This window comes from Zootoca vivipara, chromosome 6 (genome assembly GCF_965207765.1).
Source record: "Zootoca vivipara chromosome 6, rZooViv2.hap1.1, whole genome shotgun sequence".
NCBI classification, from domain to species: domain Eukaryota; kingdom Metazoa; phylum Chordata; class Lepidosauria; order Squamata; family Lacertidae; genus Zootoca; species Zootoca vivipara.
In genome coordinates, this window is record NC_142589.1 from 64,174,107 (window position 1) to 64,198,122 (window position 24,016).

At 40.2% G+C, this 24,016-nt stretch overlaps 1 protein-coding gene across 38 annotated transcripts in view; it reads left to right on the forward strand.

Moving 5' to 3' along the window:
- EPB41 (erythrocyte membrane protein band 4.1) overlaps nucleotides 1-24,016 on the forward strand; it is a 140,099-nt gene that overhangs the window by 47,592 nt on the left and 68,491 nt on the right. For all 38 annotated transcript variants that reach the window (XM_088672444.1, XM_088672422.1, XM_088672425.1 and 35 more), the window contains 3 exons: nucleotides 18,369-18,819; nucleotides 19,796-20,038; nucleotides 21,783-21,887. In XM_088672444.1, coding sequence (XP_088528570.1) covers nucleotides 18,369-18,819; nucleotides 19,796-20,038; nucleotides 21,783-21,887 — 799 coding nt within the window. The remainder of the gene's footprint in view (nucleotides 1-18,368; nucleotides 18,820-19,795; nucleotides 20,039-21,782; nucleotides 21,888-24,016) is intronic.

Sequence of the window (24,016 nt, forward strand, 5' to 3'; positions counted from 1 at the left end):
CAGTTGTGCAAGTTGTTTTTAAGAGAAAGTTGTAAGTCTACCATGGATGTCCTATTGGCATTTATAGTGCAGTGGCACCACTGCTTAGCCAAATTTTGCTCACGTGAGGAGGTGAAGGAGCGAAGTTTTTCCCCTTAAGTGACTCTGCCTACGGCACAGTAAATCCCCATGATAGTAACATCCACATAGGCAGCCTTGTTGTGTTTGGTATTCATAGGACAAACCTAAACTTCTGTTCTTAAAAGTGTATGAGCAGGCTGCACTCTACCATTTACTGGAAAATCTGAGACTGTCAAGTTTAAACTTGCATTCAGAAGGGTTGGGATGGGATAGAAACCAGCCTTTTTTTTAAGCAGTAGTCTGGTAGCCATGGGCTAGAAGGAATTACATGAAGGCAAATGCAAAAAATTCAGGGCAGGCTACTACTTTTGATGGGCTTATTATATAGACAGCTGACCCCCAGGCATCTTTGCTTGGTCACATGTGGTCAGTAGCCAGGTGCAAAATGTGCTTGGCTCATTTTGAACACTGGCACCATCCAACCGTTTTAGGGACTCCACTCCGGATTTGTGTAAGGTTTACACCTTAGCAGTGTTCGAAACTCCCATTGTTCTAGGCACTATTTGCAACAGGGAATTTCCTTAGCACAAGCAGTTTCTGAGCTCTGGGCGCAGTTTTGCACCTAAGATTTCAGATTAAAACTGCAGAGTGGAAGGAAAGGACTTTTTTTCTGTCTCCCCACTTCCAGCTAGGGGAAAGACTAGACCATGTGAAAAATGAACATAAGATTTTAGGTGCGTTTCACTCATTTTCAGCTTTGTATTCTTGTTATAAAAAGTGTGCCTTGACATTTTGTTGTTGCACCCATAACCTAGATTTAAGGTGCCATTTAACTCCTAGCTTTCATATATCAGTTTCTAACACTGCTCCTTAGCCTCTTTTTAATGATACAGGTCTTACATGGTTCAATATTATCAGTTTCATTCATATCAGTCACACATTTTCCCTGTGTGCTTTACTGATATGGTCTCCTGTCTCTTTGCTTATATTATTTCTGCTAATATGGTCACACGTGTTTTTGCTTCTGCAAAATAGATCTTATTTTACCTTTTGGAAATTAGTGTTCAAAGTATAATTTTTCTGAAAGTATTTAGGTCTGTAGTGTTCTTTATGGTTTGCGAGTTAACTCTTCTTGCAAAGTAGAAATGTTTTATTGCTTAAAGTAGGGTTACCAGATGTCCCTGGATTCACCAATCTGTCCCCGGACAAAATCTGTCCCCGGAATGTCTCAGGATTTCAATTAATGTCCCCGGATTTATACCTGGGGACTTCCGGTGAGGCAACATGGCAGGCGCCATGGCAGCGAGCAGCACTGAAGGCCCTGGCCACGTCAAAGTTCCAGCCAGCCAATCCACTGGCCGGGGGGGGGTGCTATTTAAACCAAGGCACGAGCCAGAGAGCTTCTTTGTGGCTTGCTTCCTTGATCAACACTCGCCCCAAACTCACACAGAGCCGCTGTTTGTCCACCTCTGGTAATAAGACACCACCGCCGCCAGTTAAATCTCCATAGAGACTGCACTCGCCCTTCAGCGGTCTCCCGGTTATGAGAAACCAGTGCCTTGTGTGTGTGCTTTAATGCGTGTTTTCCCAAGACCAGCAAGCACCTTTACTCAATCTCTCTCTCCCCCCCATCTCTCTCTCTCTCTTTTTTGGCGTTTGTGTGTTTGTAGATGGGCTTCTCTGCCTGCCTTGTGTCGAGGTGCGCTCCCAACAATTTTGGGCTTTCCCCCGTAAAAAAAGGTCAATAACGCTGGGCAACCTTTCCTAAAATAAAGCATTATTTTTTTTTTTAATGTGTCCCCCGATTCCTTGAAAAAAATCTGGTAACCAAAACTTAAAGCAGAGGAAATAAAAACCGAGGAAATAAACTTAAAATATAGCAGGCCAGGGGAATTTTTTTTACACATAACACAAATCATCTGAAAAGTTTGTGTTATATTCACTGGTGTGTAATTTTCTCCTCTGCATCCTCATTTGCAGTGACCATGACAGACTCGGAGAGCAATAATCTTGAATCTGGCATTTCTATTCTGAACACATTACTGTGCAGTGTGCCATTGAGTGGAATGGAATTTGTTTCTAAAAAAGCTATGCTTTTTTTATTTAGTTTAGTGTTTTATAACCTCTTCCTAAGGTCTGCTGTGGAAAGCAAAAATTGGATATGCTCAGGCTCACTCAATGCAGTGTTGCAAGTTGTCAATTTTATGTTGGCCCACCACCTCAGGACAGTAAAACTATATACTGTGATCACCCTGCTTGATGAGCTGTGTAGGGAGAGAAATAGTGTGAGTGTGACCCTGCTGATTCTCTTCAATTTCTCATTGACTTTCAATATCATTGACTATGATATCTAGGGCTGGTCGATAAATAATCCAAAACTGGTTTGAATTCATTTCTGGTGAGGCACCACAAACAGTTAAAACTCACAGAAAATGCATGTTACCAATATCTAATTGTTTCCATTGTGGAAAGAAGTTTTAACTTAAAGCATCAATTAAGCATGTCAACACTTGCAGGGGAAAATGGGGAGTTTATTTCACTTGTGTCTGTTTTCCTGACAATATGTTGGAATGTGAAAGTTTCCTAAGTCATAACAGATGTGGGACAAGTGGAACCCTTACAGAAGGGTGGCAGTCCAAAGTACAAGCCACAGGATGCCTGTTATTTACACTGGCACAAGTACTGACATAGCAGCAACCCTATGCAGACTTACAAAATATTGACCCAAAGAGAAAATCTTAGGGTTAATGGTATTTTAATAAAAGATGTGGATTTGCTCTAATTAATGACTGCGAATGGTATTTCATCTCAACTTCTGTTATGGATTTCCTTGTTGTACCTGTCTCTCAGTGAGGATTAGAATTCTGCATTGACCTCATTACTTGACTTTCTATCTTATTTGTTTTAATAGAATGAATCAATTTTTTTGAGGGAATAATTTTGATTTATATATGTTACAGCAATGAATGAGAATAAATACAGCTTTTAAGTTTTGATTTTAACCAGAGGTTGAATGGGCATCTGTCAGGGATTCTTTAGCAGCAGTTCCTGCATTGCAGGGGTTGGACTAGATGACTGTCAGAGTCCCTTCCAACTCTACAGTACTATGATTCTATGATGACTTTTTAAAATTCCATCTTAAGAGATGCAGGATATAGTATTCTAAGTTTTACTCATGGTAGACCCATTGAAATGATTGATATTAACTTAGTATGTCTAATATTAAAAATCACAGTTCAAGAAGGATACTGACAAGCTGGAACGTTTCCAGGCCTTTGACCATTTTGGTTGCCCTCTTCTGGACACGTTCCAGCTTGTCAGTATCCTTCTTGAACTGTGGTGCCCAGAACTGGATGGCCCTTGTGGTCTCTTCCAACTCTATGATTCTATGATTCTTATACTGTACAGAAGTGAGGAACCTTTCTCAGCTCAAGGCCTGCAGTCTTGCATGGGAAACCTTTGAGAGGGAGCACTGACATTTGCCAGAGGGAAAAGTAGGTAGGATGTACAGTAACTCTTTGCCTTTTGTATATTAAGTTACATCCAGTCACACAAAAGTTTGAAGTTTCTGTGCACACACAAATATATCCCACCTCCATCAAGGCAAACAAGAAGTATTATCATAGTTAAGGAACATTCCAGCCTGGCTCCTGAAGGTTGGATGGAGAAGCCTGGAGGGTTGGATCCACACACACACACCCGCCGCCTGAGACTTCACACCTCTGTCATAATACATTTGGGATTGCGGAAAGACATTTATTTCAACCCTCTGAGGAATGCACTGGATAACTTTGTATGCTCTGGCACCTTTATTCCAATTCATTCATCTGTCTACATTAAAGTCATATCCCTGTAGGTCCTAGTGTGTGAAGATTTTCCATATTTGTGTAATCTTGCTCTCAGTGGTGTATATTTGCACATGGAAGTGATTTTCATATAGAAATTTGGTGGCAATATAAGTCATCCTTAGTAGTCCAAGTGATAGCAAGGTGAATGCAATTGTTCACTGAAATGCCCTTTCCCTGCTAATATTGCCCCATGTCCCTTTCTGGGAGTGATTTCTCCTGTTGCTTATTATGCAGTAGCAAATCTTTATACAGTATTGGTAACATGCTCCTCCTGCGAGTAACTGCTGCTTCACCAGAAATGGGTGTGTTCCATGTACAGTGTTACGAAGGTAAAGTGTATTTTTTACATCCTGTTTTCTTGCATCATTCTGCTACATGAAGACTGCAGTCTGCTGTAGTAAGGCTGCAAGTCTATACAAGTTTTCCTGGGAGTAGGAGCTGTTGAATGAAATGGGTCTTCTTTCTACATAGGCATGTATAGAAATGCACTGTAAATGTTAAAACTATTGATAATACTAACTTTCCCCCCCCCCCCTATCTTGTGCTTTTCTCTGGTCAAATGACAGATATATAAAACTAAAACCAGTGTTTGGCTTCATTCTGTTACTTCAGTCTGATACTACAAACTTTGGAGAAAAAATTGTAGGTCTGGTGTTGAAAGAAGAAAAAGTACTGGGGAACTACTGGGCAGACACCTCATAGGGTTCATCTCAGGTAGCTGTTTGGATCTCAGCCATGATGTATTGTGAGCCAAAGCTAGGCATGTGTTTCTGAAATCAGCTTTGTTCAAATATTGCATAGGACTTGTAGCATCAAGTCTGCTTTTCTCTATTTCTTATCTAGTAAAAAGCTGATAAAAACAAGGCTGCCATCATATGTATGTTTACCAGGGAACAAACTCCATTGAACTTACTGCTGAGTAAACATAGGATCAGGTTGTGAGTCTTGCAGCTTGACCTACTAAATTTGGTGGGATTTACACTTCAGGATTGCAGCCTTACTTAATGCAGCTTGCCGGATAGCTCCTTACTGCTATTTAAGTTCACAATGTGAAAGAGCAAGTAATTACTTTGATTACTGCTTATCTTATGAACAATTGATAGGTTTGTGATGGTCATCTATGCTATAATCACCCAGCACATAATAAATATACCTACTTCACTAATATTCTAATCAGATATAATTGTTTACTTTAAAAAAGTGGGTTTTTCATGAAAGTGCTTCTGATCCCTTACTTCTTATGATAGTATACCAAATAAAATTGTTTTAATTTGCTTTGAGGAAATACAGAAGGGATGGCTTTAAGAAGGTTTTGATTACATCAGCAGAAACCAGGCATTTTCTGGCTAGCACAGAGTATGATCATAGCCAGCTTTTTGGTCCCGCGCTGCATTTTTATGCTGGATTTGTTTAAAGGGGCTTCATCACTATGGTTTTAACTCTAACAATGATATCAACAGTGTTTGCAGAAAAGCGGATTTGTGTGGCTTTTTATTCCTTTATACTCTGAATGTGGATTTTTACAAAATTGTCTTGTTGGTTCTGCTGTAAGCTACACCTACATGCTGAAGCTAATAGGTAATATGTCTGGAATTAGGCCTTTAACAATCAGAATTATTTTGGATCTGGATGTAACTTACTGGGTGCAAATTGAAGATGAATACTTGTTTGGAGGCTAATGTGTTGTTTGCTTAGACTTAGAGTCTTAGATAAAATCAAAGGAAGCTGTGTTGATTAGGACGTATTGCAGAATCCATTGTGAGGCATTACCTATTAGGTCCAAATAGAATGTCAGAAAATAGTGAGTAAGCTTTCAAATTCTTCAAAACTCTTCATCATAACATCAAGACCATTGTTTGAAATTCCCCAGGTGCCAGGCATGTTTTACTACATGGAGTTTGCCTTAAAAAGGTAAAGGGACCCCTGACCATTAGGTCCAGTCGTGACCGACTCTGGGGTTGTGGTGCTCATCTCGCGTTATTGGCCGAGGCAGCCGGCGTACAGCTTCCAGGTCATGTGGCCAGCATGACAAAGCCGCTTCTGGCAAACCAGAGCAGCACACGGAAACACCATTTACCTTTCTGCTGTAGCGGTACCTATTTATCTACTTGCACTTTGATGTGCTTTCGAACTGCTAGGATGGCAGGAGCTAGGACTGAGCAACGGGAGCTCACCCCGTTGCAGGGATTCGAACCACCGACCTGATCTGATAGCGCCACCTGCGTCCTGGAGTTTGCCTTAGTCCGTTGTTAATAGCATTTCCATTTCTGTTTGTTTCTGCTTCCAGCATACTGGGACAAGTGAATTGTTGTAAGAGCAAGCTACAGACAAGCAGTGCAGTTGAGATCATAGAATCATAGCATTGGAAGATACTGTGAGGGTTATCTAGTTCAACCCCATGGCAAATAGATATTCTGTTGTGGTGACGTAACATATATTTAAGGCACCATTTGGTGCCTAGCTTATATATCTGAGTTTCTAACAGCCTGGTGAAGAATTCTGTAGAACTCTTAAGAAAGATATTTCCAAATAATGGACTTTGTTATGCATCTCTAGCAACATACAAGATGTACAGCAGTTTTTTAAAAAGTGCATTGAGGACATGAAGCAAATGACTTATTATTGGGAATTTTGTGAAGTAAAGTCATATAAAATTTCCTGACTCATTAACAGAAAAAAACCCCAAAACATTTGTGGGAGGCTATAAATTTGATCTCACAAACAGTGAAATGGTTGGGGGTTGCTTTTTCCAGACAAAATTGCCTCTCAATTGCTTTTCCATTGCAGTGCGAGAAAGATGGTATCTTTTTCTCTGCAGGTAGAAAAGCAGGTTGGGGGACTGACTGTGATCAGAAAAAAAAAATCCCCTTCAACACTTCTCTGACCTTCTTTGGTTGCTAATCATAAAACAGAATGAAGTAAAGTAATGTGAATTTTACACTGGTCTTCCATATAATGTCTAGTTTTGCCCTACGGAAGGTAAACAAGATCAGCTAAAATCAGTCAGTTTTGTCCTGAATTTAATTGAGTGGGTTGAAACCTAAGACATTTAACATGAAACAGTATCTTAAATCTGGGAACATTGATTATTCCTAATAGTTCCATCAAAATATGGAAAATGATATCTGAACTTGGCCATAGTGGATGACATTCAGTGATGTTTGCTCATTTCTGCAATGCAAATCTGCTTGCACAAGTGAAACCTTTTGTTTTTCTTTTCCCCACTCTAATCCTTGCACCCTTCCATTCTGCTCTGGAGAATTCCCTGACTCCTGAAGTAGATTTTGGGGGTACAGGGGAGAGGAGAACCTCTGTGGTGCGAACAGATGCATGCTTACGCTATTGTGAATCTTGCCCCTCAGTGTTTCCATTGTATACCTCCTTCTTTTCTACTTTGTTTTTGACATTAGCTATGTTGTGATGGCTTTGTCTCTTACTTAATGTAAAGTTTCCTGTTTGAATTAGCATCTTGGGAATCATTTAAGCTGCAATAAGGCTGTACAGTTATTTGGGAGTAAACCTTACTGGACACAGTGGGATTTGCTTCTAAGTAAACACACACACACAGGCTGTCTTTGAAAATGAAATCTGAAAATTGCAGAATGATTGTCCTGTGTCTGAGAGTTCTAAAAGAAGCCTGTATTTAGCACAACAGAGAGAAGGGGGAAATCAAAAGATTGCTTTAAAACTGGCCCAGGTTTTCATAGCATATGCCCCCCTGCTGTCTTCCTATCAACATCTGCGTTGGAGGTTCTCCTAAATGGAATCAGGGATATTAGGTATTTCCCAGTTGAGTGTTTTTAATACAAAATGAAACAAAAGCTTAATCGGGCAGCTGGTTGGGACCAGGGATACATTGGGGAAATCTTTATCAGCTGGATATCTATTGGAAAAGAAGTTCTGGACAAAAGGAAGAGGGAAATCCAATATTAATGGCAAGAACAAAGGGAAAATAAGCCCATTAATAAGGTGAGGTGGGGAGGACTGTGTGGTTTGACTAATGAATGAAAGGGGACCAGACTTCAGAAGTTCAAATTGAACATGGAAATTTACAGATTAGTCTGAGTAAATTATAACCTATTCTGAATTGAGGCATTACATTGATAATGTAAATGTGAGTTGAGGACTGAATGACAAATCGCTGAATACATCAATTTACACACCACAAGTCAACAAAAATGGTCTTTGTTGATTTCAGGTATTATTGTTGGTCCTTTAATTTTCCCTACATTAATGCCATCTATCCTTTTTTGTTTGTTGTTGGATATTCTTGTTTTTATTCTTGATATGAACTTTGAAAATTATTTTTAATTGAAATGTGGACTACTTTCCCCCTAAATTCTTCAACTGTTTCCAAAAACTGGACCTACAAATAGTGAGCATCTGAACACGAATCTCAAAACACATCTCGAAACACAGGCAGCCCCACAGAAAACCCTGTTCTAAGTTGCTGTACAGCAGGTGTCTGATATTTTAGGGACTTCAAGGAGAGACTCTGGCAGAATGTACTGAGTTTGTAAGGGGGTAACGTGGTTTCTCAAGTAACCTGATAACAAGCTGTATTAGGGCCTTGCATGTACATGCATTTTGAACTCTGCTTGGTAGCAGAATTGCTTAATTGGAGCTGTTTCAATTGTGGTGTCAAGTTTGCTATGGAGGTAGACAAATTTGTCTTCAGAGTAGCTAGCAAGCAAATTGCAGCAGGTCTCTGAGGTGCCCTGGACACTGTCCACTGATACACATGTCAACAATTCATGGACCTGAAGAGCTCTGCTGGATGATTCATTGAGGATGTGATAGAGGTAGCAAAATATGTCCTTTTTGCTGCTTTCACCATCAAATAGGCATAATTCACGTTCAGCCCGCTTCACAGCATGACTTTTGTCACCTGTTTTCCTGCTGTCTTCTAGCTGGTTTCATAGAATGCAGATCCCCAGTATATCATAGGACTAAAAACATTTTTTTTCTGTATTGGAGAGGGTGCTTCAGAGCAATTGTATTGGTTGCACTCAGCATCTTGTCATTCCACAGCAAGACCAGGGCTTTGGCAGGATCACAGAGTGCTATCAGAAGTACTTTTTCCATCATAGATATGCTTAACTACTCAGTTGAAAGGGTTGTTAGATAATAATGGCAATGTTAAACAGCTAATAGCTTCTTAGGGTGATTAAAGTCACCATATACATCAGAAACAAGAGAATATGATTTTGACTGCTTTAAGTGTTTTATCCAATATAATATAACACAAAACAAGCTCATAATACATAAACACTTATTGCTGGATGTTTTTAAAAATCACACAATGAGATATTTGTTCCTTGTTGCATGTTGAGATAACTGGCTTGAGGAGAGAATTTAAATATCCTAGGTAGATAACAACAACCTATTCTCTTGTGCAGAGGTGGGGAACCTGTGAGTCTGTAAAAGTTGCTGAACTTGCAACTCCCATCAGTCTCAGCCAGCCAATGGTCACAGATGATGGGAGTCGTAGTTCAGCGACATTTGGATGGCCACAGGTTCCTGTTCCTTTAATAGGTGGAGCGTTGAGCAGATTGGGGAAGCCCAAGTTCATAGCCCTACTCAGCCATGAAGCTCACCTTCAGCCATCACTCTCTCTCAGCCTAACTAACCTCATGGGGTTGTGGGGATAAAACATAGGGCCAGAATAATGTACATTTTCTTAAGCTTCTTGTAGGAAAAGAAGGATATACCATATATTCCAGCGTATAAGACGACTGGGCGTATAAGATGACCCCCAACTTTTCCAGTTAAAAATAAAGATTTTGGGATATACTCGCTGTATAAGAAATACCACCCGGCGTATAAGACGACCCCTGACTTTTGAGAAGATTTTCCTGGGTTAAAAAGTAGTCTTATATGCAGGAATATACAGTAGATGTAAAAAAAGACAATGCCCCTTACTTATTTTACACATATGTATACATTATGTGCATAACTATTGCATAGTCTTCTGCCTGTCCCTATTCCAAAGGAAATAGCTTTCATGCTGATGCGTAGCTGTGCTGACAGTGATTTATTTGTGACACACTAGGTCACAAATTTGATATACTTCTTTAAGTATACAGGAAAACCAGAGACTCCTGCCAATAGTATTGCATCTCCATGGGCTGGTTGCAGAGTTAGCGTTTGAAACTCCCATTGTTCTAGGCACATTTACGACAGGGAATTTCATTAGCGTAAGCAGTTTCTGAGCTCTGGGCACAGTACTGCACCTAAGATTTCAGATTTGCAGAGTGGAAGGAAAGGAGGACCTTTTTCTGCCTCTCCACTTCCAGCCACTCCCTGAAGACTAGAGAAGAGACCTTCTTAGAATATTAGTGGGGTGGGCAGGGGAAGGACTAGACCATGTGAAAAATGAACATAGTATTATTCATTTTGACCTTTGTATTCTTGTTATAAAAAAGTGTGCCTAGACATTCTGTTCTTGTGCCCATAACCTAGGTTTAAGGTGTCATTTAGCTCCTAGCTTTCGTATCTCAGTTTCTAATACTTTGTAGAGTCTACCATAATTGGGGAACAAAAGAAGTGTTCAGTATATGTACTACCACAAGCACCATTGGTTATTCTTGGTAGCTGAAAGATTGGAATGGAGACATAATATGTTTCCCACCAACATGAAATGGATGTGTATTACGTGTTTCCCAAGAAGAAATTTTATTTACATTATAATCTGTATATCTTTCTTTTCCTATGTCTTGAGTCCGTTTTCTTTTAATAATACAATGCATAACAATAATCTGTCACAGGTAGGTAGCCATGTTGGTCTGCTGTCGAAACAAAATAACAATAAAATAGAAAAATTCCTTCCAGTAGCACCTTAGAGACCAACTAAGTTTGTCATTGGTATGAGCTTTCGTGCACACGAAAGCTCATACCAATGACAAACTTAGTTGGTCTCTAAGGTGCTATTGAAATGATCTGTCAGTAAATATCGGACACAAATATAATCAAGAGTAGCTTTTTTTGGTTTTTGCTGCAGCAACCATCCATATCAGTTTGTATTGTATAGGTAAGTTATGTTTGCTGAGAATTTTAATTAAATTTTAACTAAAATTAAATTTTACATACTGCAGATTAGTTGGTTGCAAATTTAAATGTGCACTTTTTGAAGACATTTTAAGAGAGGTTGCTTAAAAACAACAACAAAAAACCACTTAGCAATCTAATCCACATGGAAACGAGGTATAAAGCATCCAGTAACTTAAAACCTTGGGTTATGGGGGTTGTGCCAATTTTTCCATCACAGTCACAAATACTGTGCTTTGAAAAATTGAGTATGATTTGGAATGTAAATTACCTTCCAGATGTGTTCCCTCAATTTTTGTGTTCCATCAATTTTGTTTGTGCAGTTTACAAAAATTGTAGAAACTCTGCCTACAGCCTCATGGAACTGAATAACCAAGTGGTTGTGTTTTGCTTTCGGATAGAAGTGGTGAAACATACTGTAACTTTTATAGCGTAAAGCTTTAGAGTTTGTGGTACATCCAAATCTGGAATATTTTAGCAGTGCCTACACATATCTTGCCTACACAGCAGGTCAAACATAAATGGTATTGATTCATAGGGCTTGTTCCTTATTTGTAAGTGAGTAATCTTTTAGCTGCTGCTGAATGAGGTATGGCTTCTGGGCTTACACACTTATGACTGATCCTGTGCCCAAAAGACTGTCCATCAATTTTGTCAATGGTTTCACCGTATCTGAGAATGTGTACGTGCCCCCCCTTTCTATCATACTGTCAATGCTAGCAAATATACTAACAAATATTCATTTATTTTTTAACAGATTTATATTCTTCTCTTCAAAATGATATGTCTTCCAGATACACACAATAAAAAGAAAACAACATTAAAATAAATAAAGACAATATTATTTATTTTGCTAAATGTAAAGTCCTGAAAGTCTAAGGTTGGAAAAAGAAACAATCTAAAACAAGATTAAACAATAAAATTAAAACAGCTTACTTACAACAACATACTGACTTCAGTTACAAATAAAACCAGAAGCAGGAAATAAATAATAAAAAATAAAAAATCCGTTCCGGAAGTCCGTTCGACTTCCAAAATGTTCAGAAACTTCTGATTGGCTGCAGGAAGCTTCTGCAGCCAATTGGAAACCGCAGACGCACCGTCGGGTATTCAACTTCCAAAAAGTGTTCGCAAACTGGAACAGTCACTTCCGGGTTTGCAGCGTTCAGAAGCCAAAATGTTCGGGAACTAGCTCAGAGGTGGTGCAGGCAGGCAGAGAAGCTTGAGTTGCCTCTGGACCCAACTGGTGCTCTGAGCTTGGAGGTGCCCCACAGTTGTTGGTGCAAGCTTCCACCTCCCTCCTTTAGCTCTGAGCCTCCTCTGCTTCTGTGCCTGATAGGTTATCCAAGCTCAGAGTACAGCCTGCTTCTGTAGCTCTGGCTCCAGACTCATCTTGCCATCTGAGGCTGGCAAGAGGAGCAGGTGAGATTATCAAGCCCTACCACTCATCCTCCAGTGACATTATGAGGTACTAGATTACAAATGAGGAACTGAAACGGAAAGTGGCTTTCCAGTAAATTCATGGCTGAATAGACAATTGAATGTTGGTATGAATCTAAATCTTGTCCAAAGCTGCTGCTTCATGATGTTCTAGAGAGAAGGTTTAGTTAAATACAGTGGTACCTCGGTTTATGAACACAATTGGTTCCGGAAGTCTGTTCATAAACTGAAGCGTTCATAAACTGAAGCGAACTTTCGCATTGAAAGTAATGGAAAGTGGATTGATCTGTTCCAGACGGTCCGCGGAGTACTTAAACTGAAGCGTTCATAAACTGAACCGAACTTTCCCATTGAAAGTAATGGAAAGTGGATTAATCCGTTCCAGACGGGTCCGCAGAGTACTCAACCTGAAGCGTACTTAACCCGAAGCATGGGTGTAATTGGTTCCGGAAGTCTGTTCATAAACTGAAGCGTTCATAAACTGAAGCAAACTCTCCCATTGAAAGTAATGGAAAGTGAATTAATCCATTCCAGATGGGTCCGCGGCGTTCGAAAACCGAAAATTTGTAAACCGAGGTGTTCATAAACCGAGGTTCCACTGTATGTGAAATATGTGACTTCACTGTTTGAAATCAGTGAGACCTAAAAGTGCTGAAGTTGGCATGATTGTGCCTCACATTTATCAACATATAAACAATCTGAATGTGAAAATGTAATGAGTCTTTTTGTTTTTTCCATATTACAACTACAACCTTTTCAGGATGTTATGTTATGCTACATTATGATATATTTGTATACTGCTTTATGACTCAAAGGCTCTCAAAGTGGTAAACAGAATATTAGAGACAGATTATAGGGTTGGATACAAAAAGCCATGAATGGAAGGAATATAGCCACTGGCATGTTTTGCAAATGCTTAAGAATTTGTGTAGTGCTATAATAGGTTCTGTAACAGATCTCATGTTTCTGCTTGTGCAGGAAATTGCACAAGCAGAATGGATTTAGTTTAACTTTTCTCACACAAGGCACTAGTGTTAGCTATAAAACTTTTCCATAAGCAGAAGAGCTTTCTATGAGCAGAAGGGCATGTTTGGCTCCATCTCATTGTTTATTTAGATCTTTTTTTAATAAAAAAGCACTGTTAATTATTTTAAAAATAATTATGTTTTTAAAATTAAAAGGTGCTTTGTTTTACATCCTGCTAAGACTGCCAAGTTTCATTTGAAAGGAGAGAGAATAAAGACTCCAGGTGATCATATTTAGGGGGTCTATAAACAGAATAAGAACACAATGAAGGAGCAAAGGAGATAAAAGGAAAAGGAACTGCTTGTATGTGCCCATCTCTGCATCCTTTTGTTTTTCCTGCTAAGCTTATTTGGCTGATGCTACTAGGGCAGGGGTCAGCAACCTTTTTCAGCCGTGGCCTGTTCCACTGTCCCTCAGAGCATGTGGTGGGCCGGACTGTATTTTTTTTGGGGGGGGGGGTGAACAAATTCCTGTGCCCCACAAATAACCCAGAGATTTTAAATAAAAGGACCCATTTTAAATAAAAGGACACATTCTACTCATGTAAAAACACACTGATTCCCGGACCGTCCGCGGGCCGGATTGAGAAGGCGATTGGGCCGCATCCGGCACACGGGCCTTAGGTTGCCTACCCCTGTACTAGGGCTTCCCTGTAAAAAGTATTGTTATTCCCAGGAAGACTTGGAGACATTCATTTATCTAAACAAACCCCAGCTATGAATTTGTATATCCTGTGAATACAACAGGCCAGTATAAACAGTCCCTCAACAATCTTTGTTCCAAGTTTACTTTTTAAAACTGGAAATGGCTTTTTAAAGGGTGTGTCTTGCTTACTTTGTAGAAATAGCAATTAGGGCTGCAGTTGCACATAAACTAATACCTCATTCCCCACTTCAAAGCCATGAGTGGTAGATTGGAAAGATTTCTAAAGCATGATGTTTTTGTTTGTTTCCCCTCCAGTTGATTGGATAGAATTCAGAAACAAAGCAGGTTGTTTTGGCAATCAGCCCAAAGTATAGTTCTGTTTCTCTCTGTCCTCACATTGCTGAATGGTAGGACCAGTCCAAGACATTTTGCTTACAGAGGCAAAGGACAAGATTTCCCCTACCACTCTAAGTTCAGACAGACTAGAATAGCAGCTGAATCTTATTTCAGTACTGGCAGCAGCGTAGTATTGTGTATGACACCTTTGGGCAGCAGACTAGCATAGCGATGTGTGACAGGCAACACAGCCTACAAACATCTTCCAGCGAAAGGGAACCAGGAGGCTCAGGAGGAACAGCCTTGTGTCTGCCAATGCTGCCCCGCACCCCCAGCATCTGCTGCCTGTGTCCCCTCACTCTTTCTAATGATAGGGCTGAATGGAAACACCTATTTCACTTCATTTCAAATATTTCTACGCTGCTTTTCAGGTAGTCACCTCCTAACGTGGTATACAAATAAAATAGACACTCAAGCAAGCAGGCTCTGCCTCTTAGATTGCTTGGTCATTAGAGCATGAGACTTTTAATCTAGGTGTCATGGATTTGAGTCTCACATTGGGTAAAAGTGTCCTGCATTGCAGGGGGTTGGACTAGATTACCCTTTGGGCCCTTTCCAACTCTCCAATTCATGATTCTATTAAATCTATAAAATACGCATAAAAAACCTACCACAACATTTCAAGTATCAATTTTGCATCCTTAAAAATATACAGACCAGCAAGACAACAAAGTGGCCATCTAGCTTATCCAGCATATGACAGGTAAAATCATTTCAATAAAAAGTGAGGTTTAAAGGCCTGTTTAAAACTAGTAAGGAAAGGAGTTTCCCTGGTTGCAGTTAGGATGGAGTTCCATCACACAAGCTAAATAGCAGGGAGCCCAGTATGATGATGATATGATTATTTGCAGGTTTCTCCATGCTGAACTGCAACTGATATCATCCCTGGCCATTCGCTGATGGGAATTTTAGCTCCAAATATCGGGAGGGCAGCAGGCTGTGGGAAAATGTTTGTTCATATACTTTCATCAGCCCTTGTTAGCTCTCATTGCGCTATCTGGTGTAATTATAAATAAGAAACAGCATTATTTATTTTTCCAAGCACTTTTCTTCAGAGGTGTATGGTCAGGAGACTTTAAATTTATACCATTTGAAAACGAATATTGGCTACTAGAGTAGTTGGGGATGGCTGGATAATTTTTACTGGTGTAAGGAATGGACTCTGAACTTGCACTTGAGTTGGAAACCTGTTTTATTATATGGTGAATACTGCAAATGGCGATTTTCCAATTTCAGAAAACTGGCATTATATTTCTTTAAAATTTTATACCCTGCTTTTCACCATAAAGGTCTCAAAGTAGCTTACAGCAATAAAATGTAAAATATAAATTAAACCTACAAAATGTAAAACCTCAAGAATTTAGAATCTCAAAAAGAAAACATCTGAGAAGCAGAATTAGAGCTGTAGGTTCAAGTTCTTCATCTAACAGAGAAAGCCAGGATAGATACCAGGTGTCTGAAACTCAGTAGGAATGGTGCCTGTTTATAACTTCCTGTGGTATGGAGTTCCATGAAGTTGTCTCTAGAACACAATTCTTCATTGACATAAGTTGTTATTTTAGCCCAAAGGAGAGCCACAGTCAGTGCTCCACTCAATGATATCAAGTGATGAGTATAGATTGTACAGGGTAAAGGGTATCATGTACTGCAGGCATGTCCAACTCCCAAGGGACTGTGATCTACTCACAGTATAAAAAGAACAGCTGTGATCTACCCATTGTCATTGTCAAGAGTTGTTGAGCTTTTTCGGGGGGGGGGGGGCTAAGTTGTTGAGCTTTTTTGGGAGAGATCTAAGATACCCCCGCGATCAACCGGGCAATTACAATCAACCTCTTCAACATGCCTGATGTACTGAAATTACATTTCTCGAGCCAGCTTAGCCCAGCGGTTCCATCGACCAAAGCATAAGCATTGCTTAGATCCCCTAATCGCTTCCAGCGGTTTGCAATTTAATTTAGGAGGAAATGTCCCATCTCAGATGTGTTTCTTACATAGAAATTGAATGAAAAATATCCACATTTAAGTTTAAACTATAATGCATGCTGGCTTTATGTTCCCTTGCCCTTGTTTCGTTAGGAGTAACTTACAGCACAGTGCTCTAGTTGTCTACTCAGAAGCAAGTCCCGCTGGGTCCCGTGGGGTCCATGTTGTTGTGAAGATTACTGAGATAATGTGTGGGAAGTCCCGGGAACCTAACATGCACTATATAAATGATAAGTGTTTATAATTCAAATGTGACTCTTATCTTTCTCAGCAGCCATGCTAAACATTGTGTCACTGATTACATGAACTAACTGCCCTTTAACAGAAAACATTCACTTAAGAAATGTGAAAGATGCACTCTTCCCCTGCTCTCTTGAAATGCACAAGCAGAATGGCAGATTTCAGCTGTTTAGTGTGTCTGGATAAAGTCAAATTGTTCAAAGGCATAGATGATTTTGCAACGAAAGTGTGTTTTTCACTTAACCTCTAGAAATGTTATTGCATGAAATTCTATAGAGCATGACACTAGCTTTTGAATTAATATACTGTTGGATTTGGAGGTCTGGGTTCAAATCTATGAAAATTCACTGGATGTCCTTAGGATAGGGTAGAAATCTATGTAAACAAAATAACAGGAGCTGAAGAGACTTTTATATTATGTGTTATGGTTTCAGAAACTAGGAAAACTGAGGCCTGAGGAAGTACTGTAATGTGCAAGCAAACGTTTTGCTCCTGATCTGCTAAAACATAGTTTACTGGATCAGTGTTATGTATGAACCAGGTTATGTCTGAATCAGCCTATAGTTAAAAATTAGGGGTGGCCACTTTTCAAATAGGTCACCAAAATTTGGACAAATTTCTCTGATCAGTCACAATGCATTTGGGCAGATTGGCAACATTTTCAGGCCTAGAAACTAATTTATTTATGTATCACTTGTTTCAAAAAACCACAAAGCAGTTTACAAAGGACCATATACACAATCTGTAACTAGGCACATACTGTATCCTATTCTATTTGCTGCAATAGAATTCTTGTTTTAAGTCTATTTTTTGGGGTGGGGGTGACTGTTGTTGCCAGGAAAGGCCTTTGTAGGCACATGTGCACCTGCACCATGCTGATGCCCCCTGCATTTTGGAAAAAAGTATAAAGAGGTCCAAAACTCTTCTCTACCAATATTTGAATTTAACTAGGGTTGTAATGTGCCACCAATGACTTGGGAATATTTGCAGTGAAGTAGTGATGAACAGGTGATTGACAGGCCTACCCACCTGGCAGACTTGGCCTTAAGGATGGGGACAGTTAAGAGTCTGGCCTACTGGACCAGAAAAGTTATTCGCTTCTGTGTGGAACTGCATTTGTCCTGTCTTAGGAGAGGGACAATACAGTATAGTCAAAAGTGTGTTTGAGGTAGTGTGAATGCTCTCTGAGAGCTCTGAGTCCCTGAGCATTTGGCAAGAACAGATCCACAACAACAAATACCAGCTGTGCAGTAGGCTAGTTCTGATACTGGCATTCTGATATTGATTTCTAAGATGACAACATTTTATTTATTTCACACAGTTTATGTGCTGTTGATTGTAATTTAGCATCCAGTTTGGCAGATTTGGTCATCTGCCTTTGTGCTCCTCCTGTGATCATAATTGTGAATGATAATTCTAGACATTCTTGAAGTAACAAAACTAGCTAGATGTTTATATAGCATAACAATGTGCACTTGAATGCAAGGCTATACTTGTATGTGAAAATAGTTTCTAACAACAAGAATTGCTGCTCCCATTAATAATTGCAGCTTCGATAAGCGGACACCAGGAGCACCCTATAAGTGGTCCTTGTTACCTTTGGAGCTTTGTGATCAGTTTGCGGTGGTTTTGTGATCATATAGCATTTATTCAGTTAAATTTCTTATACATTTCTGTCAACAGAACCATGACAACTGAAAAGAGTTTAGTGGCAGAGGCTGAGACTCCTAAGCAGCAGCCGGCAAAAGAGGAGGAGGTAGCTGCTGAAACAGGAACACAGGAAGCTTTCTTGGAGAAAGCACCTGAGGGGGATAATCAGTCAAAGAAGAAGCTAAAAGCATCCAATGGTGACACGCCTACCCGAGAGGACCAGAGCAAGAACAAAGAGCGCACTTCTGAAAGTCGGGGCCTGTCACGCCTGTTTTCATCATTCCTCAAGAGGCCCAAATCTCAGGTCTCTGAGGAAGAAGGTAACGAGGCAGAAACAAAGGAACTTGGTGAAGGAGGCCAGGAAGAGACGGACCTCGATCTCAATGAGGAGATTCTTCTGAAAGCCCCAATAGCAGCTCCTGAACCTGAGCTCAGGACTGACCCATCTTTAGATCTTCATTCATTGAGCAGTGCGGAAACACAGGTAAATATGACACAAACTAGTTTTCTGTCTGCCTAACTTGATTAGTAGACATTCAAGAACATGCTGACATGTGCAACCTGCTCATACACTTATGACTTTAATAAGTAAATATGACTAGAACTGCAGCCTTAGAGTTGTATCCAGGTAAGTTCTACTTGAAGTAAACCCATTGAATTTAATGAACCCGTTAGTCATGTTTGTTAATTTCAGTGGGTCTACTCTAAATATGGCCAATGTTAGATACAACCTTTAATATATGATTGGTAAGAGGTTTAATCTATTGCAAATTGTAATACTTTCCAAAGATTAAGGTAAGCACTTCAGCAGGCTCTAGTTTATATAATTATTTATTTTGTTAGATTTATATACCACTTAATCAAAAATCTCAAAGTGGCTTAATAAAAGAAAATGTATACAACATTACCTATATAACCAACTTTTGACATTTACGCTCTTTCCCAGTTTCCAATTATATGTATGAATTTTGAAAATATAAAAAGCATTTAAAAGCTTTTGAGGGGTTGAAAAACAACAAGCCCAGTCCTCCAAACCATGGTCTGGAGGCTTGTGAATGTCCTGTAGACCTTTATGCACCTTCTTCCCCTAATGTATGCTAATAAAACATTTCTTGGTTTTCTCTAACATATATAAATTGTCAAACTGTGGTTGGAATTGTCTCCAATCCTTTAAGCTATGGTTGCAAATTAAAACTTGGAGGCAAGGTGCTAACTGTAGTTTGCTAGTTTTGGAATTCACGGCCATGTACAGTATGCTTAGAGAAAACTGGCTTATGAACCTAGCTTGCCCCCCACTAAAACAGAAAGACTAAAGTACTATTACTGTATTCTAAAATGGAAGCAGAACCTTCTGAGCTTCTCCTCGTGGCCATGCTCTATTTTTTCTCTATGTTCTACTCAGAATAGACCCACTTTTGTTTTTTTGTTCAAAAGTGCTAACTCTTATCCATTAATTTCAGCCTGCTCAGGAAGATAGGAGAGAAGATCAAGATCAAGATCAAGATCAAGATCCAGAAAATAGAGATCTTGAAATTAAGGAAGAAGGAGAGCAGGCAGAGCAGGTGGACGAAAAAAAGGAGAATACCAAGGTGAAAGCAGACAAAGACTTAAAAGGTTCTCAGAAAACAGCCAGAAGGCCCAGAAACAACATGCACTGCAAGATTATTTTGCTGGATGACACAATTTTTGAGTGTTCCCTGGATGTAAGCATATCTTTATCTATTTTTATTATTAAAAATAAAAATGATTTTAAGAGTATCATAATTTATTAATATAGTTTAAGCAGGCATCGCCAAACTGCGGCCCTCCAGATGTTTTGGCCTACAACTCCCATGATCCCTAGGTAACAGGACCAGTGGTCAGGGATGATGGGAGTTGTAGTTCAAAACATCTGGAGGGCCGAAGTTTGGGGATGCCTGGTTTAAAGAATACAATTTGCAGTTTTAAGATAAATTGCTTTAGTAATATCTAGAAGACGATCATAGTAGCAGTATTTTGTTTGGACTTTTGGCCCACTTGATTTGAGAACATTATCAGGAATACTACTACTACTACTACTACTACTACTACTACTAATAATAATAATAGAATTTTTCCAGAGTGCAATTGAAAGGGTTCAAGTGTCAAGATGCATCACAGTCTTTCCTTTTCCGTAATATGATCTCAGGTTCCCTAGTTAAATCTCAGGGCGGATACGTATCTTGGTTGGGTTTTCATGACCACTTGAGCAAAACAGTTACCTTAACTGATCCTGTATAATTAGGTCAGTTCATCCATGTACAACACTAATGATACTACCGGTATTACTATTGCGTAAGATGAGCTTCTCCGTGTTAATACAGCAGTGGCTTTATGTGTGTGTGGTGTTTATAAACTTTAGATCTTCATCCTGTGTGCAGAGCATAGAAGGGGGTTTAGCTTCCTGCAATGATGTAGAAGCTACTGGACATGCTGCTGCATGTGGTAAGGAGCCATAGTTCAGTAGTAGAACACATGCTAACCTTGCATAAGGTCCCATGTTCAGTTTCCAGTGTCTTTGAGTAAAGGATCCCAGTTTGAAATCCTGGAGAATTGTTCCTGTCCAGAATAGACAATCTTCTGATAGTATAAAGCAGCTATTTAGAGTATTTGTAATGGGGTCTGTTTGCTACGGGCAAGGTGTTGTTGGGGCATAGAAATTCAAGCCTTGGCAAACAAAGAATGTTGCTTTGCTGATTTATGTGTTTGGGGCTCCAGGGGACATTATTGGTTTGGCTCTTAGCCAAACACACATGTACAAACTTCTAGAGAACTGCTGGTTAGATTAAACAGGCTGTTTATTCACCTGCCTGTTACCTGGTTAAGTTGAACTACTCGCTCACCACAAACCTGCCTCTTACTTTCCACCATATCAAATAAATATGAATAGGATTTGGGGGACCTTATTTCTAAGAGAAGAGCTGACTAGTCAAACAGAACAGATGTTACGAGGGGACCTTTAGGTCCTCAATTCTGTTTTGCTTTTATAAGGCAAGTAAGTATGTGTACACTTGCAGGAGATACTTACTAGTGCTTCATTCCCTTCCCACCAACCATTCAAAACCAAAAGCAGGGCTAATTAGGGAGGAAAAGCTTCCTTTACTCCTGCATTTGCATCACCACAGCAACCATTGTTTGGGGAAGCTGCCTTTGCTAAAGTAATGTTCCTAAAATGGAAGGAATTTCCTAAACATTTTCCTGAGCAGCATGGAAATATACTGCCAAAAGAGCCTTTTTCTCTTTGCATCCACGTGAGCCATCTTAATGAAACAATCTAAAAGTGATCAGTGTTCATTTTAAGGGCTAATGATGTTCAAGTCAATGTCTAAGGAAGGTAGACATACTGTATACAGTGACCCTGTGGATGTGAACATTAGAATGCACAAAACAAACGTGACCACATATGACAGATTTGTTTTTCATGTGCAGAAACATGCCAAAGGGCAGGATCTTCTTAAGAAAGTATGTGATCACCTCAATCTTTTGGAAGAAGACTACTTTGGACTGGCCATCTGGGATACTCCAAGCTCCAAGGTAAGTAGAATGCAAAAACAGAGAGTTGACCTGCTTAGGATTGTATGTTAAAGCATTTAATTAAAGAAGGAATTGTATTGGGAAAACAGAAATAAAACTTTGAAATGCATATTGAAAATAAAAGCTAATACCTACTTCTCTAGTCTGACTTCATACTGATGGAAGTTTGCACAACCTAGCTTTAACACTGAAAGGTGCTAAAATATACAGAAACCACATAATGCTCCACACATAAAGGATTTTCTCGACAATCAGTACCGTGGACAGCATCTCTCTCCAACTTGGAAATGCCTCTGTAGGGCAAAGCTGTATTTGAAGTGGGAGGAGAGACATCTTTTGTGGAGGCATTCTACATTGTTCATTCTTATCCAATTAAGCCTGTGCTGTAGAATTTAATGTCATTTGGAGATTTTGATCCAATCAGTGCTGAAAGATGGCATTAAAACTGGATGCCCCATTGTGTTGCAAATGGAGTGGGAAATATTATGGTTAAGACGTAGATGAGTCTTTAGACAGAATATTCTGGGATGTCCAAAAGACACACAGCCCATAGATAGACTCCTAGAAGAGAGCACCTATAGTTGAAGATGGCTGTATTATGTATTATGGATCTTTTTCATGGCAATCTTGGATCAATTTATGTATATCACCACAAATCTAATGAGTACAAATAAAGGAATTATAGGACCCATTTACTTTACCTGTGAGCTTGATGTTGTTGGCAAAATGTAGAAGTCCACAGGTGGATCTTAGATTGATTCCTGCACGTGAAGTGAACACTGAGGACAGCACCTCTTATCTCCATTCTCTCCATGCCCCTTTGTCAATGACAGAAGGCATATATTCACGAGTAGTTCTTGTTGGTCATTTGAACAGATATGGGAATTGTACGCAGGTATGCAACAGGTGCATGTGCAACTCTAATGAGCTTATAGTAAATATGTATATAGTACTGTGTGCAGCAATAACATCTTTTGTTCTTGCATGTGAGAAATAATTTATTTCCAAGAAAGGGATCCCCCCCCCACTGTGACCCAGAGAGCAAGAATTAATAGTTTATCTTTGAAGCACTGGAGGAGTTTGTGTAGAACTTAATGCTTTCCTGTAAGAGAGCATTATTTCCCACTGATTCCTGACATAATAAAAGGATAAATGTATCATTAATTACCCAGACTCCTCATTGTCTTTTTGATTAAGTCAGACAGAATGAGTTTTATGAATGCATGATTGCATTCAGAGACTGTAGGGCCGTGTTTGGATTTTTTTTTTTTATTGCTGTGCAAAGCCAACAGTTGCAGCATAAGCATTTGCATGTTCCAAAAAAAAAAAAGAAGCCTGGCTTGCAAAATTGCAGATCCGCAACAGTTACTATGAATGGCCTTTGTGTTCATTTGCATGGATTCTGTAACACTTCAATTAATTAGAACACAGGTGTCAGAGACAAGGCCCGGGGGCCTAATCCGGCCCGCCAGACCTCGTGCTGTGGCCCGCCACCCGCCGCTCGCCACTGGGTGGCCGCTCGCCCGCGCGGTCACATGGGCGGCCTGGGTGCTGCTTCCGGAGGAAAGGGCGGGACACAAAGTTGAATCCGAGGCCCCATTGGCTAGTGGCGCTGCTAATCTGCCGTTAGCAAGCGCGCCCGGCTCTGAGCCTTGCTCTGAGGCAGCAGGAGGTGAGTGCCATGAGGAAGCCGATCGGAGTGCGGGGCGGTGGCGGCACTAAGGGAAGGGCAGAGAGAGGAACTGGAACTGTTTGCCTCAAGAAGGAAGCGGCAAAGGGCGGGCAAGGTCCTCGCGGTTGGCTTTGGGGCTCAGGACAGAGAAGGCACAGCCTCTCACCCCCTGCCAACTTGTGCAGGGACAACGCTCAGGAAGCCCCATGTCCTCAGGACAAGCAAGCACGTGCAGGAGGAGGGCGACTTCCAAGTAATTTCTGTGAAGTGCCTGTGCAGTTGATCGGGCGTGCCTGCCGTTCGCTTACCCCGCTGGCTAACAGTTCCCTCCCTCCCTCCCTCTCGCTCGCTATTTCCCTCTCACCCCCTCCCTCCCTCCCTCCCTCCCTCCCTCCCTCCCTCCCTCTCTCTCTCTCTCTCTCTCTCTCTCTCTTTCTTTCTCAGCCCCTCCTCTCCC